At 43.8% G+C, this 22,695-nt stretch overlaps 1 protein-coding gene across 1 annotated transcript; it reads right to left on the minus strand.

The window, feature by feature from the left end:
* Window positions 1-20,978: 20,978 nt before the first annotated feature.
* LOC126095538 (histidine-rich glycoprotein-like) lies at window positions 20,979-21,889 on the minus strand. Its single transcript, XM_049910319.1, has one exon. It carries the CDS (start codon window positions 21,887-21,889, stop codon window positions 21,062-21,064), a length of 828 nt encoding a protein of 275 aa, XP_049766276.1. The 3' UTR covers window positions 20,979-21,061.
* Between the last annotated feature and the right edge of the window lie 806 nt (window positions 21,890-22,695).

The following is a 22,695-nucleotide window of genomic DNA, read 5'->3' on the forward strand; positions in this document are numbered from 1 at the left end:
TTTATGTCTGCAGAGTTGTGTAATTTGAATTTGCCGCTGAGATAATTGTTAAGATGGCGGCAGATAATTGATAGAGACTTTTTATTGTTAGACCAAATAAGTAAATATTTGAAATGATTATTAAACACTATAAACTATACTTTCATATTGTGCACTATTTAGACCTCATAAAGCAAACATTTGATTTGTTTCTAAGGAAAACACAGACAAAAACGCGATACAAATCGCTATCATCAATGGCTGCATTCGTTGCAACGGAAAGAAATAATTGACACAAATAATGCTTACTGAGAGAGGAATTAAAGTTACAAATAATTAATCAATCATATTTATAATAATAATGAACTCTATTTTCAAGTAATAATTAACAAATAATTCCAATTTCTTAACAGACGTCAGTTCGAAATGCATTCGCAACTTACAAAAGCCAACCAACAAAAGGTGAAAACAAAGGAAGACAAACGCAGATCATAGCAGGATTTTACAATTATCATTGTCTTTGTATGATACACACCGATATGTCCAATTACATCATAGAATATTATATAAATAATTAATATTTATAAGTTTTCACTCTTTTTTCATTCGTCGAATAGATAATGTTTATAACTGTAGAGGCATAATTTCCTCTCGTCGCACTGTAGCCAAAAATTTATGACGTGGATGTTACAACCATAGTTTACGATCTTTACAGCCTCACGTCATTTTCTCCACTATTAAATTTCTTGACATCTCAGGATGTGTTTTATCACCGTTTCTCTTCATTTAGGCAAATTGTGGTATAACATTAAGTTCATCTCGAGTCTGATACTTCGTCTTTATCTATCAAATCTTAGCATTATCTTGCAACATCGATTCGTGACAAAAGGTTTCAGATCAGGCTTCCTAACAGTAAAATTCTAATTCCATGATAACATATGGCTCTTCTTCAGAATAACTTTCCTTTCTATAGGTACACTAGATTTTGCGTGTGTTCTGTTTATTTTTGCATTATTTTGCGATTTTACTATACGGAAAGCAATGTTCAATTGCTTTCGGCACCTCATCTCACTAACTAATTTCCCCAGCACCACCTAATTAAATTTGACTAAATTAAGTTTAGCTTTGTTGAATGTTATTATCGTCTTTTGTATGACTTTCCGTTCACCAGATCTTCCAACTCGGAATCCCATTCTTACAGAATTACAAAGTCATCACCAAATCTTACCCAGTGTTTCTTTTTTTTACGTTTTAATTTCGTTCCTGTTTGCTCCTTCGTTTCCTTTACTGATTGCTCTATGTTCAGTTTGCATAACATGAGGATGGACTACAAAGTTTTCTCGTTACTTTGGTGTCTATTGCCTCCTATCATGTCCTTCAACTCGTATAACTTCCGTCTCTTTTTGTACATGTTCAGTTCCAACTCTGTCAGGGAGAAAATACACTGCTCGCAAGATTATAACTTACCGCTCACTTTATTTTATCACGGGAAATACAGTGTTCGCTAGGTTATGGCCTATCGCTCACTGTATTATATCCCTGATCATGTCAGTTGCACCCGTGATCTTTTGACATTCCCGATACGCACGCCAGGCGAGATGTTTCCGCCTCTATCGTTGCGCTGCGAGGGCTCCCATGTTTGTCCTCAACGTCGTGTGAGTCGTGAGCACCACATCGTTGTTAGTCTCCCGGCGTCTCGTGTTTCTGATTCCATTTCCTCGCGGCCTTGTCTTGCGCTCTGATGTCGCCCATGGCTCCCAGGAACATTACACGCACAGGTACCGTCAGTTTTGGTTTTGACAAGACCACGCGTCATGTGCAGCCGAGTTCGTTAGAAATTCATGATCGTAGATACGATCAATGTCACCTGAGTACTGGTTCACACGGCTTACTTCGACTCTGAGTTTTCTGTGTCTTAAGTCAAGTTTATAAACCTGCTGCAGATTGGCAGGCTCCTTTTGCGGTACGGACAGTAAGTCCCTTTCACTCATCGCGAAGGGGTCTAACAGCATAGTTATTCTGGCGAACGTGAGGTAGAATATAGGTATATTAGGGTGTTTAATTTTCCGCCGGAAGTTGATGACAGTTTCCTCAAGACCGTCCTGCGTCCGCTGCGGGATATATGGAATATAAGGCGGGAACGCTGGTCCGCTCAACGTCGTTTACAAGTTTATAGCTGAGTTCGATCCGTGGACATGGTGGTTAAACGGAATAATCCCTCTCATTTGCAGGTCTGTTAATACCGGGTACAAATAATTTTCACAGGATAAGAAGGGACCTGTTTCATATATAATGAGAGTGGATACCTCAGTACAAATAGCCCACGTTGTGTCACGGTCTTAAAATACCACTTATCAACAACATAAAAGGCTTACCTTCCCGGATCTGTTTCCCCGAAATGACAGCAGTTGTGCCTTACCACGTTTCTTCGGGGCAAGGCCAGCCATTGCGTGAAGGTCTTAGAGCATTTCCGCCGTTACTCTCGCCTAGGGACTTCGACAATGTAGCTTCTGCGTCGCCACCACATTCACTTCGAAAGACCTGTAGACGGACGCAAGAAGATGAGGAGATCAGACGATTCCTCTAAGTTCTCCGCTTTACTGAAAAAATTCCGGTGGAGGAGGCCTGTCCCCTACCTGAGTTGAAATCAAATGGAAACACGTTGGTTGCAGTTAAATATTCGAAAGCGTCCAGCACTCCCTCCGATCTGACACCCGAGTCCGAGACCGCCTCTTCGGAATCACACGAGGATACACCTGTTCCGGAACTCCGTACTATATCTACGGACTTGCCAGACATCATGAGTCTGTAACGTGTTCCTCCCCTTCTTCTGCGCCTCCTTATTGGGAAAACATGCCACAAGCCGCTGCTGATCGGAACCAGATCGGCCCAGGTGTGCACATATAGACGTACAGTCAGTTTCCGTTTCCGTTGACTCCTTGGGACTGCACCGCCCACCTGTGGGAGATTGGGGTGTATTCTTTGTACCTGATACTGCATTTCCACAGTACCCCCTCACGTTGCACCATGCAGCAGTCGCCTTACAGCAGAGTCGCAACAAACGTTTTCAACCTAAGCGCGCGACATCGCGAAAAAAGAAAAAATAGGAAGCGGGTGGAAAAGACGTATCCATCTCTTTACATTCAGATTCATCCTTTGAGTCTGCCATAGACTCTTAACGATCATTTGCAGGCCTATATCTTTCTTACCTTGAATGTTAACAGAATTAGTCCCGAGCTTAGACTTGCGGTGCTGGGACAACTTAATTACGATTGAGATGCAGACGTGGCATTTTTTCAAGGAGTGTTATTTGAATACTTTTCTATTCCCAGCTTCTCTACTCTCTTTAATGTGGCTCCTTGAACTACCCACTGGTACCGCGTTATTTTGCAGTGACAGAATACCACTGATCTGATTTCGAAGATCTTGATAAAGGCCGAAGAATAGGTTGTAATTTTTGTGAGCTTACTTTAATTCTTCTTTATGCCCCTTCTGTTCCTTTCACAAATTGCGCGCGTCTTTTATGAAGAGATTTTATAGTTCGTTCAGTTCGTTAAACACCGCAGAAACTCGTGTTAGGCCGAGATTTTAATTGTGTATTGCGTCCTGTGCATCAGACCCCTAATTTTAATTTCAGTAAGGAACTAGACGATTTGGTGCTTTCTCCGAAATTACGAGATGCATGAATCTGTCAAAAATGGTTCAAATGGCTTGAGCACTATGGGACGTAACATCTGAGGTCATCAGTTCCCTAGAACTGACAACTACTTAAACCTAAGTACATCACACACATCCATGCCCGATGCAGGATTCGAACCTGCGTCCGTACCGGACATGGATCTGTCAGTATCTACACCCCCGTGATGTACGCTCATTTTACAGCTACTTCCAGCAGCCAATTAGATCGCTTTTATCTTTCTGACTCTTTATGTGGACAGATATTAGCGAAAGACGTGATACCCGCTTGTTTTACTGATCACTGTGGCGAAGCTTTAAATCATGTGCCGCAGTCAGTAAAACTGTATGGCATCCCCTGAATGTAGAACACATTCCTCTTAAAGGATCCTTCCCTCGAGTTTATCGTTCGAGGGATTTGGGCCCGTAGTTTGCATTCGCAGGACCGTTATCCTTATCCTGCGGATTGGTGGTCAGGACTTGCCAAAAATTTGCCCAGGAAAGCGTTAATGCGTTACGGCGCTGTGAGGGTGAGGACTGTCCGTCAGACACATTGACTTTATTATTCGATCTTGCGTCAAATTTTTGACGTTGCCAGACAAGCTCCCTTACGGATTACAGATGTCATCCATGTTAAGGCGAAATATCTTCAGTTAGAGAGACAACTACTGGAAGGACTCAGGATGCTCGTTTATGCAGGATGAATTAACATTTTCACAGCCGTCTATAATTACAGACCTTTATCATGACCCTGCTACTGATACGACTGTCCTTTATGGATTTACTCCACTATTCGATTGAGTGGTTATGATGACTTTCTAAGTGACTTAACTTGCGGTGATGTATATCGCCTTATTGTTGATTCATCATGTCACAAATCGCCGATACTCGACGGTTTTCCTAAGGAATTTTATGTGCATTTTTGGTCTCTTGTATATGATACCATTACGTCACTGGTCAATGAAGTGATCCGGGAGGCGTTTGATTCCTGACCGCTTCAAGGTTGGTAAAATCTTTCTAATTCCGAAGACAATGGGACATCCAGATGTTGATAAATTCCACCCGATCACACTGCTTAATCTAGATTACAGACTGATCGCACGGGCGGTTTATAGCTGTTTGTTGATCCTGCTAGAGAAAATTCTTGCTATCTATCAAAGCTGTGAGCCTGGGCGCACGATCCCGACTTGTGTAGCCAAAAGCAGCGACGTTGTTTCGGTGACTGCACCCACTTTGTCTCTGGATCCTTGTTTTTTATTGATTTTAATAAGACATTTGACCGGGTCAATGATGTTATGGTATTTCTACGTCACGTCGATGATACATCCTTGTATTGGATTCTTTTTGTTCTCTCTCTACGGCCGGCATTAATAAACGGAAATGCACCTATTATCGTTGCAGGGTTTCCAACACGTTGTCTTTCCATGTGCAACGATTGTTGCTCACCAAAACTAGTTGCGAATTACTGTGGATCGCTGTCCGATGAAAACAGCTGCACTTAGTAGGTGGGAGGTGACGAATCGAATTCAAGGGGGGAATTCGCGAACACGAACGCCGTTCCTTTAGTCTTCTTCACAAAATGTGGATCTTAGATTCTTACATTTTCAGCTAAGTGTATTATGTTGTACAAATATTCCAGCCACCCGCTGTTGTGACGCATGAACTGATGCGAATGTCCGGTCGTTTCCTTCCGAAAAATCATATTTTTAGACTTCGCTATGAAGTAGTTCTAAGGCCCCGTTTCATTGGAAGGTTCAGACTTCCCAGTATAAGAGTGAAAGCTTCAATACTGTTTATACGGTGTACCGTTTTAAAATGTACTCGAGCAAATCGCTCTGTTAGACTTCACCCATTTAGGTATCTTCGACCAGCCAGTATGACTCCACCTTTCGATGTCGGCCGGATAAACTTTAAACTGCGGCAGGTAAGTGAATTTTATATTATAATAAGTTTTCTGGGAGCTGAAACTTTATCAGTGACACACCTTCCACCACTCCTTGCTTTCTCGATAGGGAGTACAATCATCGCTCTCCCCTGTTGAGTTGGCCGCACCACTAGTGTCCTGGAAAACAGTATGGTTGCAAGTTAGTCTTGCTATCGTCCCGACGGAAGTTGCCTCGTCGTGGTACAGAGTCATTCATAACATGATCCCGACCAACGAACGCCTCCATCGCGTAGATCCTAGTCCGACTGGTCTTTGTGACAAATATCACCTACCTGGTACATTACCACCATACCATCTCCCCCCCTTCCCGCCCCCCTCCCTCCCAGCTGTGGGTCTGGTGGTTAGAATAGGCCTGAAGTATTCAGGCTTACCGTAAGAGGCGACTAAAAGGTGTTAAACCTTTCGGCTTACTACGTTATGGTCCTTTTTCCCGGCTCTGACTTTCATTTCTCCAAATTTTTCCGAAGTGCGAACCATTTGGGAAAGGACACCTTACTTCGTGCATCTTATATCCCTTGTGCATTAATACCTTCAACACCCATTACTGTCATAGTGCTGCCACTCCACCACTATACTGTTCAACGAGAACACTTTAAATAGAGCATAATACCCATCCACCGTCTGCTGTCCACTTTTGCCACAACATAATACTGGATTTCTACACGCCCAGTATCCAGTCCAGCACAGTAGCCAGTCTGTTGTGGTGGGGTCATCGTGTATCCTCTTAGTTGTAGTCCCTTGACTTCACAGGGTTCACACTAGTGATGCCTCACGCTATTGTCTGGAACCACGCGACCACTACGGTGGCAGGTTCGATTCCTGTCTCGGGCATGGATGTGTGTGATGTCCTTAGGTTAGTTAGGTTTAAGTAGTTCTAAGTTCTAGAGGACTGATGACCTCAGACATTAAGTCCCATAGTGCTCAGAGCCATTTGAACCATTTCAACTCATGCCTCAGCCGCACCCTCCCCACGTAGGCCAAGGTGTAGATGCCCATTGTCTTGGAGTATCGGGACTCCCGGCAATGGCCATCGCGCCAGGTGGCCTTTTCTGTGGCTGGGTAACCTCTGTGGGGAGAGAATGTGACTGGAGTGGATGGGGTGACTGCAGATGACCTTCAGTGAAGCGGAAAAACGGCCCCAACAGTCTATATGAAAGGGAAGTAGAATACAATGCATCGATGTGTGACCCCAAGTAGTTAACCTCCCTAGCTACACCATGGTAGGAACACAGGGCTACAGACCGAGGAGAACCTTATTTGTCTCATTATTTATTGTGCAGCAGAGCCCGTGGGAACTCCTTTCTGGACACGAAGCCTCTATTTTTTGTTGAGCAGCTGAAGAACAGTGACAGTTCTGTCCAAAACTCAAAATGGGTCAGTCCTAGTTCTGAAGGCGTCCCCAGCACAGTCCTGTGCGTTAGTTTCCTGTGAAAAGCTGGGTGATATTCCTGTTTTGCTCACTTCCCTTGAAAGCCTCAACATATTCTATGGAAATATTTTTCATCGCGACCTCCTGGAGTACCCCTTGGACGAGCTACGCTCCAGTTTAAACTGACAGGGTGTTCACTTCGTCTGGAGCGTCTATAGGGGGCCCAGACAATAGGCTGCGCACTGCTGCCTTCATCTTGGGCTTAGAGGGTGATTAGTTACCTGAGGAGGTCAAGGTGATTCTATAATACGAATGTGACATTGAACCATATGTGTCTCTCTCCGTCCCCCTCTCCCCGCCCTACACAGTGTTTTCAGTGCTGGAAATTCGGGCACATATCCTCCCAGGGCAATTCCACAATTCCAGCTCCATATGCAGAGACGGCGGACGTTTGCTGCATCCGAATACTCCAAGGGCTAGTCCCCCCCTCCCTCCCCTTTATTAACTGTGGAGAGCACCATGCACCCTGCTCGCCAGAATGCACAGTGCTCCGACGGTAAAATTATGGAGTACAAGACCCTGTGGAGGCTGTCGTAGTGTGAGGCTTAACTGAAATACGAAACGTTGAACGCGGTTCGAATGCTATAGTCGCCCTCATTGACCACACTACACCATTACACCCCTCGCCTAAGATTTCTCCAGTGGGCTGCCCATCATCATCCCCCCTACTGGTGACTGGCGTCACATCTGCTTCTGTTGCTCCCAAAGCTTCTACTTTGGCTTCCCAGCCAGAGAAGCAACTGCCTTATCTGGCTCCTCTCGGAAGGGTTCCCTAGGGGCTCTACCTTACAAGGTCTCACCCATTGTCATGTGGACACCAGCTAGTGGTTGGAAAGGAGCCTCTAGCTGCTGGTCGAAGAGCTTCATAATTTTCCTCTGTTCCTGAAGCTACTTTCAAGGAGCCCTCCCAGCAAGACCCTAAAGAGCAGCAAGAGAGCAAACAAACAAAGAAGAACTATGTTAGGAAACAGGAGACTCCAAGGCCCGCGAACCACCTCTCTATAACAGTTCTGTGTCCGAGGATGAGTTTGAGATTCTGGCATCCCCTGAGGACCTATATCTCGCCGATGCCTTGGACACAATGTTACTGGATGCGAACACCCAGCCGGTGTCAGCAGGTTGCCCTGAGAAGTAATGTGTTTCCTTGATCCCTTCATGCCTTCCAAGACGACAGAAAGCGTCATTCTCCAGTTGAATTTCCGCGTTTTTATCTTTCACCTGGCTGCTTTACAACAACTCTTAAGCGTTACATCTGCTTTTTGCACTTCCCTTCAGGAAACTCGGTATCCTGTAATGTTGATGGTTCAAATGGCTCTGAGCACTATGCGACTTCTGAGATCATCAGTCGCCTAGGACTTAGAACTAATTAAACCTAACTAACCTAAGGACATCACACACATCCATGCCCGAGGCAGGATTCGAACCTGCGACCATAGCGGTCGCTCGGTTCCAGACTGTAGCGCCTAGAGCCGTACAGCCACTCTGGCCCTCATAATGTTGATCCAAGCCCTTTGTGGCTGTCGTTGATGCTACAAAAACTGTACTGACTGTGTCAGACTGTCAGGCGGACTTCGTACCTATGTAATAACCTCTGCCTATAGCGAACCTGCACCCATTCAAACACCTTTAGAAGCTGTGGCTGTCAGGGTGAGGTTAGTGTAGAAAATTAACGTCTGCAACATTTACCTAAATCCAGATGGTGAGGTGCCATACCATTTATTGGCTGCACCCCCCACCTTTCCTACTTCTGGGTGACTTTAATGCCAATGACCGTTTGTGTATTGGAACCGAGATTACTGGTTGTGTTAAGGATGTTGGGGACCTACTAGTTGAACTCGACCTTTGCCTCGTAAATACAGTTGCTCCCACACATTTCAGTATGGCACATGGCACATACTCAGCCATTGATCTCTCGGTTTGCAGTCCTGGCCTTCTCCTGTCTATCCACTTGAGAGCTAATAACGAAGTGTGCGGCAGTGATCTGTTTCCAATCTCCCTGTTTCTACCCCAGCATCGCTCACCTGGAAGCTTGCCCAGATGGGCTTTTACCTGGGCTGACTGGGATGCTTTCACCTCCGCTGATACCACTGAATCTCCATTGCATGGCAATAAAGATGAGTGATCCAGACCATTGGTACTGCCATTGCTGCCACGGCTGAATCGTCAATCTCTTGCTTCTCAGGTTGCCCCTGACGGATTTCAGTGCCCAAGTGGTCGCTGAAATCACTGCAGTGTTGGAGACCATAGGTGCACCCTCCAACGTCATAAGCTCTACCTAGCCCTGGAGCACTTCATTGCCTTGAAACGGCTCAGTGCCTAGATTAGTCAACCCATTAATCAAGGGAAGAAGGAGTGTTGGAAACGATGTCTCTCCACCAAAGATCACGACTTCTAAATCCCAGGATTGGAACAAGTGAGATACCTTTACAGGTGTCAGACCCCTGCATGTATACCTGGAATTTCCACACATGGATCTGTACCCACCGATCCTGAAATGAATGCAGAGCGTGTTGCCGAGCATTATGCTCACTACCTTGCATCTGAGAATTACCGCCCAGCCTTTTGTTGCCTAAACAGCGGGTGGAGCGATAAGACCTATCGTTTGCTCCACGCCACCCTGAGTGATATAACGCTCCCTTCAGGGAATGGAAATTTCTCAGTGTCCTTGCCGTCTGTCCTGACACATCCATGAACTAAATCACATCCATTCCCAAATGATTAAACATCTGTCATTGGTACCAGCGCCACTTCTTTGCAGTCCTTAACCGCATCTGGAGCGATGGCGAATTCCCCTCACAAAGGCGGCAAAGAATAATCGTTCAAGTGCTAAAGCCTGGAAAGAACCCACTGGATGTGGATAAATGTCCTCCCATTAACCTCACCAACGTTCTGTGCAAGCTGATCAAACATATAGTCAACCAATTGTTGTGGTGTCTCCTCGAGACTCGAAACCTACTCGCTCTGTCCCAGGTCGGTTTTCGGCGAGATCGCTCCACCACTGATAACTTGGTCCACTTGGAGTGTGCCACCCGAATGGCCTTTTCCCGGCGTCTACACCTCATTGCTGTCATTTTTGACCAGATGAAATCCTACGATACCACTTGGCAATACCACATCTTCGCTACTCTCCATGAGTGGGTTCTCTGGGGCCCACTCCTGATTTTTATATGGAACTTCTTGTCTCCCTCACTTTCAGAGTTCGGGTCAGTGCTTTGCACATTTCGCCCCACATCAATACAATGGGGTCCAACAGTGTCTCACTGCTTTTAATTGTTGTTAATGGTCTCGCACCATCAATAGGGTCCTCCATATCTCCCCTCCTACATGCTGGCGTTTTTTGTAGTTCCTTCTGCTCCTCTTCCACGGGTATGGCTGAGCGTCGACTGCAGGCAGCCTTACGAACGACACAGTCGTGTGCCCTCACTCACTGCTTCCAGTTTTCAGCTGCTAAGAGTTGCGTCATGCACTTCTGTCGTCGTGGTGCTGTCTACCATCATCCGGAAATTTACCTCGATGACCAACTACTTAATGTAGTGGAGACATACCACTTTTTGGGACTTGTCTTTGACGCACACTTAACTTGGCTTCCCTAGCTTCGTCAGCTTAAGGAAAAGTGCTGCTGGTATCTTAATATTATTCAATACCAGAGCCAAACCAACTGGAGTGGTGATTGGACTACACTGCTGCAGCTGTACAAAGCCCTTGTGCAGTCCCGTTTTGCCTATGGGAGCCTGATGTATAGTACAGCGTCACCCTCAGTGTTGCGGCTGATGGATTGTGTCCACCACCATGGGATTTGGGTTGTGACGGGAGATTTCCGAACCAGCCCAGTGAACAGCCTCCTCATACAAGCTTGTGTACCTCCAATGCGAGTTAGGCGACAGCATCTGCTTGCGAATGATATCACCCTTATTGTTCGCTTCACCCTCCTAATTAAGGTCTCCTCTTCCATAACATGACGATCCATCTCCCGCAACGGCGGACCAGTTTTTCCCTCTACCAGATTTCCAGCAGGTCACTCACGAACGCCTCCATGATCCATGCCTCAGCCAAAGATCCGTCTGGACCTACTGCAAGGCTCAGAAAGCTCAGTTGCAAGTGAGGCCCTCTACTGGCAATTTCTCTCTATTCTCAGCGAGTTCCATGGCTCAGAAATAGCTTACACCAAATGCTCGATGGTCACTTATGCTCACGTTGGCCTTACTTAACAGTGCTCCTTGATGGATGGCTTCAGTGCTTTCGCTGAAGAGTTGGTAGCCATCTCTCGCGCTCTTAAGCCTATCCACTCCTGTGCAGGTAAGTCTTCAGTCATCTGTAGTGACTGCTTAAGCAGTCTACAAGTCATCGACCAGCTGTTCCCTCGCCATTCTTTCATAACGACTACTCATCAGTAACATCATGCTCTTGGAAACAGTGGACGCCCGATGTCCTTCATTTGGACCCCAGGGCAAGTCAGGATCCCGGAAAATAAACTTGCTGATAGGCTGGCCAAACAAGCTACTGGTAAACCAACTCTGGAGATTGACCTGCAAGAGCCGAATCTCTGTTCGGTCTTTCGCCATAAAGCTTTCGCGATCGGGGATACTGATTGACACACCCTCAGTAGACCAAATAAACTACGTACTATCAAGGAGACAACGAATGTGTGGCATTCATCCAAGTGAGCAACTTACAAACACTCCATTGTCCTTTGCCAGCTCAGCATTGGCAATACCTAGGTAACCATTGTCACTTCCTCTGTCACGAGGACACGCCATGGTGTCGCTGTTGTTCCCACATGACTGTCGTCCACATCTTGTTGGACTGCCCGATTTTAGCCTCTCTGCGGCGTAATTTTAACCTTCCAACCACACTAGCGACGGTGTTGGGAGACAATGCCTCAATGGCTGGTGCGGTTTTACGTTTTATTCGTGAGGGGGGTTTTCGTAGCACAATCTAAGAGCAGACGTCTGGCCTCCTCACCCACGCTTCAACCTCTCCTCCATTTCAACTCTTCCTCTTTCTTTGCTGTTTGTTCCCCTTGGTGTTTGTCTTTTCTCTATCTGTGTTCCTGTAGCCTTGCGGTTTAGACTGGAGATTTTAGTGTGTTGTGGATTGGCTGGTTCATCCGTTTCTATTCTTGCGATCAGCCAGGCAAGGCCATCTGCTTTATTATTTTAAAACCTTGCACTGCTTATTCCTTTAAGTGTAAGTTTTCCCATTTTCTTAGCTTCTTTCGTTTTCTCTTTCAATGTGGTTCAAACGTAGTTTTACGGCTTTTACTTTCTGCGATTTGTTTTGGGACTTTTTTTAACCCGAGACCTGTTTGAATGTGGAAAAAGGGACTGATGACGCCATACATTGGTCACTTTACTTTCGAAACCAACCAAAAAATCAACCATTACCACACAGATTTGCCTGTTGTGGACGAAAACACTGGCACTGAATTCGTTAACAACTGGCTTTCCTTACCCGTTCATCTGAGCGTGCTTTCTTGATTGTACTACTTCTGTGTCCAGACTTTTCCGTTTTCCCTCGGACTACGACTAATTTGATCGTGTAGCTCCAGGGACACTATGCCTACTATGTAGTCGGGTATAGTAATGATCCCGACCCGCATGTTTTTCGCCATATGTGATGAATGTTCATTAGCAGTGGCAGAGGCTTCCAAGTTATCGTCCTTTATTTGCAAAAATGTAGCACCTTCTCTTTAATCATGAAGGAATTGGATAGCTTTTCTTCTCTGAAGCCTTCTTTCATTGTGTTTTTCCTGATGAAAAATTTATTTGTTTTTCAGTGCCGGAACTGTGGAATTTTTCTGTATAAAGTTTTCTTTTCATAACACTCATAACAACAAAAATAAAGTATAATTTAAGAGAATACCAAAAATAGAACAAAAGTGGAAAAGATGGAATGAAAGAGACCACTCTAGTACAATGTCCATGTGAGGGCCGAGCACAGTGAGTGGCGGGGGCGCGAGGCACCATGATCAGGCCATGCGTTTCGACCCCTGCCCACCTTGTCTCCATCCTGCCTGAAGCTGCCTGTGTCCATTCGTCCCTGCCCAAAAAAAAAAAAAAAAAAAAAAAAAAAAAAGGACAGATGAAAAGGAGCTCACCTGTGAACGTTTGTGCTGTTCCTTTCTGATTCCTGATTGCAGGCACTTCTATACACATACATAACTGCGATAGCAAAAACCACCCACTGCTAATTATGCAATTTGTCTCGTTTTCATGACGCAGCCCTTTATAATAGGAAGCAACAAAGAAAAGTGGTTCTGCACATGTGTTTCAGTGTGACGGTGGTGTGTTTATCGAGTTCTAATTGCAGTGGATAACAGAGCACTGGAAGTTCTCTTTTTTTAAAAAGAAAATAAAAGGTAGACATGTTGATTAGAAATCAAACGTGCTCGTTCCCGAGTTCGAAACCCACCATCGCTTAAATTTTGATTAATAATCAGCACTAGAGGCCCAAGGACTCCGGCATGAGAAGTCAGTCTCATTCTGCGAAACCGCCTTTTCAAAGAGGGCGGAGGACCGACAGAGGTTCAGGGCACTCTCTTGTGTTCAGGGTGCCGAACTGCCCCTCACGTCTTAAGAATCAGAAATGAGTAGGCAAAGGCATCAGGTTTCAGAAGGCAATGGAAACCGCTGTATTAAAGACACATAATATGTATACACATGACACGTGGCCTGTAACTGAAGAAGTGCCATGCTGATCTCTCGATTGGCGAAAGATTCCGGAATAACCCCCAATCGGATCCCTGAGAGGGTAATGCCAAACGGAGGTGAGTATGAGCAATAGCCTGAATAACCATAGAAAGCATAAAGTTCTACAAGTCGTGGGAGGGGGTATCAGGAGCTTGAACGTGGTAGGGAAGCGAGAAAATCTGAAACAGAAGTGAAAAGACTCCATCTAGATATAATAGCGGTCAGTGAATTGAAATGGATATAAGACAAGTATTTCTGGTCAGATGAGTATAGAATATGGTATAATGGGAATAGGATTTGTTACGAATAGGAAGGTAGAGAGTGGGTCATTGTGAACCGTTCAGTGATGGGGTTGATCTTATCACAATCGACATCAAAACCAACACCAACAACAATAGTCAATGTATGCATGCCGAGAATGTAAGCTGAAGATGAAGAGATTGAAAAAGTATATGACGATACTGAAAGGGTAATAAAGTATGTAGAGGGATATGAGAATCTAATAGAGACTAGAATGCAGCTGTAGGGGAAGGAATAGAAGAAATGATTGCAAGAGAATATGGACTTGGGAGAGGAAAAAAATCGTAGAGGGCGACCAAGAGATGAATACACTAAGCAGATTCAGAAGGATGTGGGCTGCAGTACGTACTGGGAGATGAAGCAGCTTGCACAGGATAGAGTAACATGGAGAACTGCAACAAACCAGTCTCGGGACTGAAGACCACATCAACAACAACATGGACTTGGGACGAGGAGTGAGAGAGAAGAAGGTCTAATTTAGTTCTGTAATAAACTTCATCTAGTAACTGCGAATACATTCTTCAAGAATCACAGGAGGAAGAGGTATACTTTGAAAAGGCCGGGTGATACGGAAAGATTTCAGTTAGATTACATCATGGTCAGACAGAGATTCCGAAATCAAATACTAGACTGTAAGGTATGCCCAGGAGCAGAAATAGACTAACATCACAATGTAGTAGTCATGAACAGTAGACTGACGTTTAAGAGATTAGTCAGGAAGAATCACGAGTACGTTGAAAGCCTCTATGAGGGGGAAGATTTTGATGATGTGATAGAAAAAGAAACTGGAGTCGAATTAGAGGAGATCCAGTATTAGAATCAGATTTAAAAGAACTTTGGGCCAAGGAAGCCTGAAGGGATAGATAACATTCCATTACAATTTCTAAAATCATTGGGAGAAGTAGCTACAAAACTACTATTTACGGTGGTATCTATAATGTATGAGTCAGGTGACATACCCTCTAACATTCGGAAAAATATCCTCCACACAATTCCGTAGATTACAACAGCTGAAAAGTGCGAGAATTATCGCACAATCAGCTTATCAGCTCATGCATCCAAGTTGCTCACAAGAATAGTATACCGAACATTGGAAAAGAAAATTGAGGATGTGTTACATGATGATCACTATGGCTTTAGGAAAGGTAAAGGAACCAGAGAGGCAATTATGACGTTGCGGTTGACAATGGAAGCAAGACTAAAGAAAACTCAAGACTCGTTCATAGGATCTGTAGACCTTCATAAAGCGCTCGGAAAGTGTAAAATAGTGGAAGGTGTTCGAAATCCTGAGAGAAATAGGGGGAGACCGGTAATACACAATATTTACAAGAGCGCAGAGTGAATAATAGGAGTGGATGACTAAGAACGAAGTGCGCGGATTAGAAAGGTGTAAGACAGGGATGGAGTCTTTCGCCCCTACTGTTCAATCTGTACATGTGTTCAATCTGTATATCGAAGAAGCAGTGACGGAAATATAAGAAATTTTCAGGAGTAGGATTGAAATTCAAGGTCAAAGATATCAATGATACTATCCGCTGATGACATGAAGTAGGTGAAGTTAAGAAATTCTGCTTCCTCGGCAGCAAAATAACCAATGACGACTGGACTAGAGGGCATTCCTGCCCAAGTGAATTTTACTAGTATCAAACACAGGGCTTAATTTGAGGAAGGAATTTCTGAGAATGTACGTTTTGGCCCCAAAATGTCATAGTTCCAGTGCTGTTTAATGAGATGTTCTTTTACAGAAAAAGTCAGATCACCCGTCTTACCACTCTAATGGATAGAAGCGGGTACACATACTAACTTTATGGTAATATACAAAAAACAAGATTTTCGTTGGAAAAAGGAGAAATGTGTAGTTAAAAGTAATTTAACTAACAATATTTGTCACAACGTCATATGTAAAACAACAGTCCTCATTATATGCTCCACTGCAGCTTTCATGGACCCTTCAATGACATTTTCTGCATTAAACCAACTTTCTCCTTCTGCGTTTGAGAATACGACACTATACAAGCAATTGATATCTGATTTCTTTTTCTCGTTTCATCCTAATAACGACTGTTGAATGGCGGAGCATTTTTTGAAGACACTACTTTTTATGTTGGTTCTTCACATATGTCCCTTTTTGGTTAATTTTCTTTGATGATGTCGATTTTTAATCTCCTGAATTTGCAAAAAAAAAAAAAAATTCTCTTCTTTGATACCATTTTCTTCTTTATTTTCTTTTTTCTTTTCTCTGAATTGGCGTTTCAGCTCACTTTTGTATAGTGAAGATGTTAAAATTGCCTGTATTCCCCCTTTTTTACCATTGTTTCTGTTTACTTGGTTGCAGCATCAAGTGATGGTATTGTTTCTTTGGATGCTATTCGAAACACCGACGACGTAGCCTAGATGACACTTCAAAAATGCTTGTAGTTCCAAACCTTTAGTGCATCAAGACTCATTTGTAACTGGATTCCACATTCTCGCTTTATGAAAGACGCCAAGTCTTTACTACTATAATTTCATAGTGTTTCTTTGTAGGCGCTGGGTCATCTCCTAAATGAGATTTGCCTGTGGCGGTGGGTTCTCTTCTAGAGCAGGATTTTCTTCTGGAAATAGACTCTCTTCTGGAATCTTAATTATCTCTGGAAGACCAGATCTCTCTGTTGTCGCTGAAAGAGTAATTAAGTAGTCTGGGAAAATATTTATGTTAACTGGATAGATTCCTATTTTCATGAGCTCATTTATTGCAGTTGGCATTCCTACTGCTTTAAGGGAAGGAGCACCCTGCAATTTGGCTGCCTAATGAGTTGTCACAGCGCTTCAAGGACACTCTGCAGGTGATTGACGAATATCTTATTAGGAATAAGTGCTCAAAGGAGTCATTAAGATACGTCCTGCGGCTGGGCTGCGTTCTTTGGAAATGATGTGGTGGAAAGCGTAACAAAGTAACATTGTTTTCTTGGGCCAGGTTGATTAGATCGAGTCCTTCGTATGTGTGGCAGTTCAAAATCATAATAAACTAGTCTATCTGCAAATGGCTTAGGAAACTCAATAAATGTTACAGAACTTGTATACAAATTTATCAGTTTCCTTCCACCCAGAGGGATGATATTTAGAAAGGGTAACTGGTGCTGCTTCATCAATGAGCTGGAGGTTTTTTCTCCTTCGAGGGAAAATTTACGTTGTTGACATAAAGTTTCCGGCTATTCTCATACAAATTTCAGCGTAATTCAAGTACAGGGCTCTGGTACCATTGATTCAAGGTGTTTTTTCCCTCCTAAAGCCAGTTTTTTTTATGGCCCTTTAGGAGCAGTTGTTATATCTGTTTAATCGACACGGGAAGAAAATTTCTCCTTGTCATATACGTATTCTAAAATATCAAAAAATTTGCCAACATGCTGTTTATTTTTTTTTAAATGAACACACCTAAATTTGACTGTACTGTTATTTATTTAATTACGACCCAAATTTCGGCCTTTTATGCTTTTTCAAGTGAATAAATGTAAGTCATTTACAAATATTACTTATATTTATGTCCTGCTACATATGTTAAAGACATAAAGTAAATCACTTGAAAATGGCATAAAAGGCCGAAACCTCGGTCGTAATTAAATAAATAAGAATATATTCAAATTGCGGTGTGTTCATTTAAAATTTATTGTATGATTGTTAATAAGCAACTGCGTATTATTAATTGAAACGCGTGGGTCCTGATGTCGAAATATTTTCTGGAAATCTTAAAGACCCTATGCCCTGATATCCGTTTAGAAGACTATATAACAGGTCCGTTCCAGCCATCTCCGATTCATCGTTTATGTCATGCTTCAAATTATTTTTTGGTGCAATATCGTTTACTAATCTTGGGACATCTTTTAAAGTAAAACCAAGAATCCTAGTACCTATCGATAATGATCGACTAATTCTGTTTCTTGTTCTTCTAAAAACATAGGTAAGTATGCCACCAGTCTTCTATTAATTACTGCCTCCTTATGCGTTAGTTACTTTATCCTACCCTTTTTAAATTTATCGTCTGAGGTTCTTTGTGAAACACAGAAGGTTCTTACAGTTTTCAAGTAACCCACCTTTCGTGATAACGCTTCACCTATTGCCCCTTTCATTGTCTATTTGTCGTCCGCTAGTATGTTCTCGGTATATTTGACAGTGAAAAAAGCTATAATAATAATAAATAAATCAAAAGCACTATTGCTGAACCAAATCCCTACTGTTTGATAACGAATAAATAATTACTATTCATATCATATTCCTTACTAAATAAAGTTTTTATGAGAGTAATGACTATGAAACAATCGCCGTTTAAAAACAAAAGAACCTTAGTCAGTTGATACCGTGAAACATAGTTACCTTCACAGACGCAGTTAACTAAATAGCAAAAACATGCCAATATGGTCGCTCATGCTTCGTGATTAGTGGAGTGCGATTCTGTACCTCTCTACCAGTGGGAATAAATAGTGACATCAGGGACACGGTACCCGGTTTCACCACACTACCCGGTCTTATCTCTCTTTCGCCTATGAACTGCGGCTAATCTAGATTTGTCGCGTTGCGATTGTCTATGAAGATGAAACTCACTTACATTGTTTCCATAACATAAAGTCCAGTACGTATGAAAGGTAAATTTCCTTACACAGGAAGGAACAGAAAGTGAAAGTATCGTAGTTTTCAGGATATAACAGATATAACTAAGAAACTTTAAGTAAAGAACGTCTTTTGCACTGACCACTGGCATCAGCTGGAGTCCCAAAAGCTTTGCTGAAGTTTTGGAATCTCAGTTTCAAAAATGGTTCAAATGGTTCTGAGCACTATGTGACTTAACATCTGTGGTCATAAGTCACCTAGAACTTAGAACTACTTAAACCTAACTAACCTAAGGACATCACACACATCCATGCCCGAGGCAGGATTCGAACCTGCGACCAAAGCCGTCTCGCGGTTCCGGACTGAGCGCCTTAACCGCGAGACCACCGCGGCCGGCGATCTCAGTTTCTAAAATAGATTTTCATCTAGCACTGTGCTGAAAACGTGGTATGTTTCCTCTCCATTTCGATCCAGTCATGAATTAAAACAAGTACGGTACTAACCAACGATGTGGCTTCTTGTATTAAACTTCAATTTTGCAAGGGTTAATTTTCGTGATATGCTTCTTGGAGTAAATGTTTTGTAATTCGATAATTAGGTTCATTAATTACTAGCAATGTAGATGATGGCTATGTACATTTTCTTATTAACATTATGCACATATTTAAGAACTGGCAATCCCTTGAATTAAGTACTTTTACAACTTTAAACCAATACATAAAGAAAAATTAGTAATAGAATCCTCAGCAGGCTCATTTGCGCACTTCATTGTCTGATAGGGTTTTAACTTTATGTACTTTGTAATGGAATTTTCCAATATTTGTATTATTTAATATAAAATTGCCGTCTAAGTAACTTGACAAACTCTATTACTCCTTCTGTTTCTTCAGAGTATTTCAAAATATAGACATTAAGTTTCAGTGATTTAATAGTAACTGAAGCACGAATTTTCCCCTGGATAACTGTTCAGATATTGTTCTTATCAATAATGTTCAGGCTGTCGCAGTAGATTACAAACTATTAAATTCTGCTTTTTTAACTTTCTACCAGTTCTTCCACTTGTCTCATAAAATTACTTTTAGTATACAGAAGAAATTTATATTTTCAGTTTTAGAGACATAATCACCCAAATGATGATCTATCTAGTGGTTTCTTACATTTAAAGATTGGTATAAGATTCAGAGTTTTCTCGGTATAATTTCTTCCCGTCTTTCTTAAATAACACCAAATTATCTGAACGTGTATCCGCCATGCAGAACACTTCCTGTTAGTGAAATCTGTGCAACTTAATAACAATGCTGTTTTTCCAGCAGTCTGTAGGACCTCAGCTTATTTTATATCAGTGTAATATGTAATATAATGCTACATTATTCCCATACGAGATGAATATCTTGAACTATCGATCTTCCAACATGTATTAAGATTTGTTCATAAAATTGTATATTTGTGAGACAGTAGTAATTTTCAAGGTAAATTTAGCTGCCAGTTTATAAAACGTGTGTAGTGCAGATAAAATAAAACGAATTACATCTCGGGAGTTTTCAGGAAGAACAGAAAATACGTGAAGTATATTCTGAGGCACTTGTTCCTCATATATATCTGTAAAGTTCGGTAAAGTTTAGGAGGAACAACGTCTGTTAATTCATCAATTATTCTCATCGACTAAATTCCATGTAGATTAGCTAAAATTGTCTAATACCCCCAATAATTCATTCTTACAGTGCATTCTAACATAGGTTAGTTAGTAACTGCCGACGACTGAATGTTATTGGTCGAACTTTTCCCTTCTATATTTAGCTACAGAAGCGAGAAACCCTGTGACTTGCTTATTCCATCACCGTAGCGAAAAGAAGCTGACGTCGTTGAAAAACTTGATGAAGACCAGATAATTTGTTTTTTTCGTGTCACGAACAAGAAATGATACCGTAAATTTCTGGCTGCAGATCAACGTCGTCAGCATTGAGGGCAGACCTGTCAGACCCAGGCAGTATGGTAAATTGTGCTGCTGCATCATTTTGCGCCGTCTGCATTGGAGCTAAGCTTATCCATTGGTTTGCCTGCCGCAATATTAATTGAGCACATTACAAAACAGACTACTGGGATTTAGAACACGTACAACTCGTAATCCCTCATTTAATATCACAGTATTGCGTATAAATGATTTAATCATAAATCTAATTGATTCTCTTAATGCAGGGATTTATATTTAATCGTTTCATTAAATGCTGATGACGCTGTTGCGTCACTGGAGTCAAGGGATTTTCGGGAGGGATGGAAATGGGTAATATCGGCAATAGCATAAAGACGTTTAATAAGGGGATTTCAGAAACGTTTTAATACAACAGAAGATAAATTCAATAACAACAAATTCGAACGCGAAATGGGATGTATAACAAAAACAAATAACGGACGTAGTTTGGATGACTAATGAGCTCCAGAGCTGTGGGCGTCTGGAGCGCTTCAGTGATGTCCGTGGCCGCCGCCGCCGCCGCCACCACCGCCGCCCCCGTGGCCGCTGCTGAATCCGTAGTGCTTTCCGCCAGAGTGACCTCCCTTCTTTCCGTAGTCTTCGTGGTGGCCGTGGTGCGTCTCGTGGCCGTGATGGCCCTTAAAGCCCTTGTGGTCGTCGTGGTAGTGGCCCTTGTCGTGGTGGCCCTTCTTGCCATAGTGGTCGTCATGATAACCGGAGTGGTGGTGTCCGCCCTTCTTGTGTCCGCCGTGCTTCTTCTCGTGGTGGTCGTGGAAGTCACCGTGCTTGCTGTGGTGGCCGCCCTTGTGGTAGTCGTCGTAGAACTTGTGCTCCTTGTGGTACTCGTCCTTGTGGAACTTGTTGTGGTAGCCGTGGGTCTTGTGGCCCTTCTTGTGGCCGCCCTTCTCGCCGAACTTGGCGCCCTTGTGGCCCTTCTCGCCCTTGTGGTGCTCGCCGTAGTGGCCGGCCTCGTCGTGGTGGCTCTTCTTGTGGCCGCCGTGCTCCTCGTAGTGGCCGCCGTGGTGCTCCTTGCCGTACTTGCCGTGGTCGCCCTTGTCGTGGTGGTGGTGGCTCTTGTAGCCCTTGTCGCCCTTGCCGCCGTGCGACGAGTGGTGCTCCGAGTGGTGCTTGTGGCCGCCGCCCTTCTCGTGGTGGTGGCCGTGGTGGCTGGCGGCAGCCTCCAGGTCGGAGGCCGCCACAGCCAGGTCTGTCTCCTCTTCCTTGGCTGCCGCCCTCAGGTCCCGGGCGTCGCAGGAGGCGAGGAAGGCGGCGACGCAGAGGAGCGCCAGCGCGGCGCCGAGCCGCCACGGAAGAGCCATGCTGGACAACGGTGTGCAGGCAGTGACTACCTTTTCCTGGAGGCGGTGCCCGTATTTATACCGGCCGGTGGCTCTGCTCGCGGGGACTGCCTGAGCGTTACCAGTTGCGGCTACCCCCCTTTTTTTGTGACGGCCGCGACGCCGTCAGCGGAGGTGGGAAAGAGACGAGCCCTCTTTCTCGTAGTTTCCAAGCCCGCGCAGGAGGATTTTCTCCCTTTCTAAATCGGACGGAAGTGCCGAGTGGCACCGCGCGGGCTGGCATACCTGCCAAGTCGAGCGTGCGCCTGTGTCGCCGGAGCCGGACGGCCGTCACGCTTTCGAGAGGCGGACGCTGTGCCGCCTGTCCACACCGCCATTTGCAGAACAACCGTCCCCTCTGGACCTGTTGAGCAGTCGTCAAAGAATCACTTGTTCTACGTCGGACTTGCAGTTCTAGAGGGTGTCCCACATCACCCTCCTTCACTGTACGATTAGGCATATAAATAGTAATATAAACAGTGCCTTCATGCTAACTCACATCTACATCTACAACTACGTTTATATTCCGCAAGCCACTCAACGGTATGTGGCGGAGGACACTTTAGGTGCCACTGTTATTACCTCCCTTTCCTGTTCCAGTCGCTTATCGTTCGCGGGAAGAACGACTGCCGGAAAGCCTCGGTGCACGCTCGAATCTCTCGAATTTTACATTCGTGATCTCCTCGGAAGGTATAAGTAGAGGGAATCAATATATTCGATACCTCATCCAGAAACGCACTCTGTCTAAATCTGGACAGCATGCTACACCGCGATGCAGAGGGCCTCTC

Source organism: Schistocerca cancellata, chromosome 8 (genome assembly GCF_023864275.1).
Source record: "Schistocerca cancellata isolate TAMUIC-IGC-003103 chromosome 8, iqSchCanc2.1, whole genome shotgun sequence".
Taxonomy (NCBI): Eukaryota; Metazoa; Arthropoda; class Insecta; order Orthoptera; family Acrididae; genus Schistocerca; species Schistocerca cancellata.

Excerpts from the sequence above, each read along its gene's own strand:
- LOC126095538 (XM_049910319.1), bottom strand. The coding sequence starts at position 21,889 with ATGGCTCTTCCGTGGCGGCTCGGCGCCGCGCTGGCGCTCCTCTGCGTC.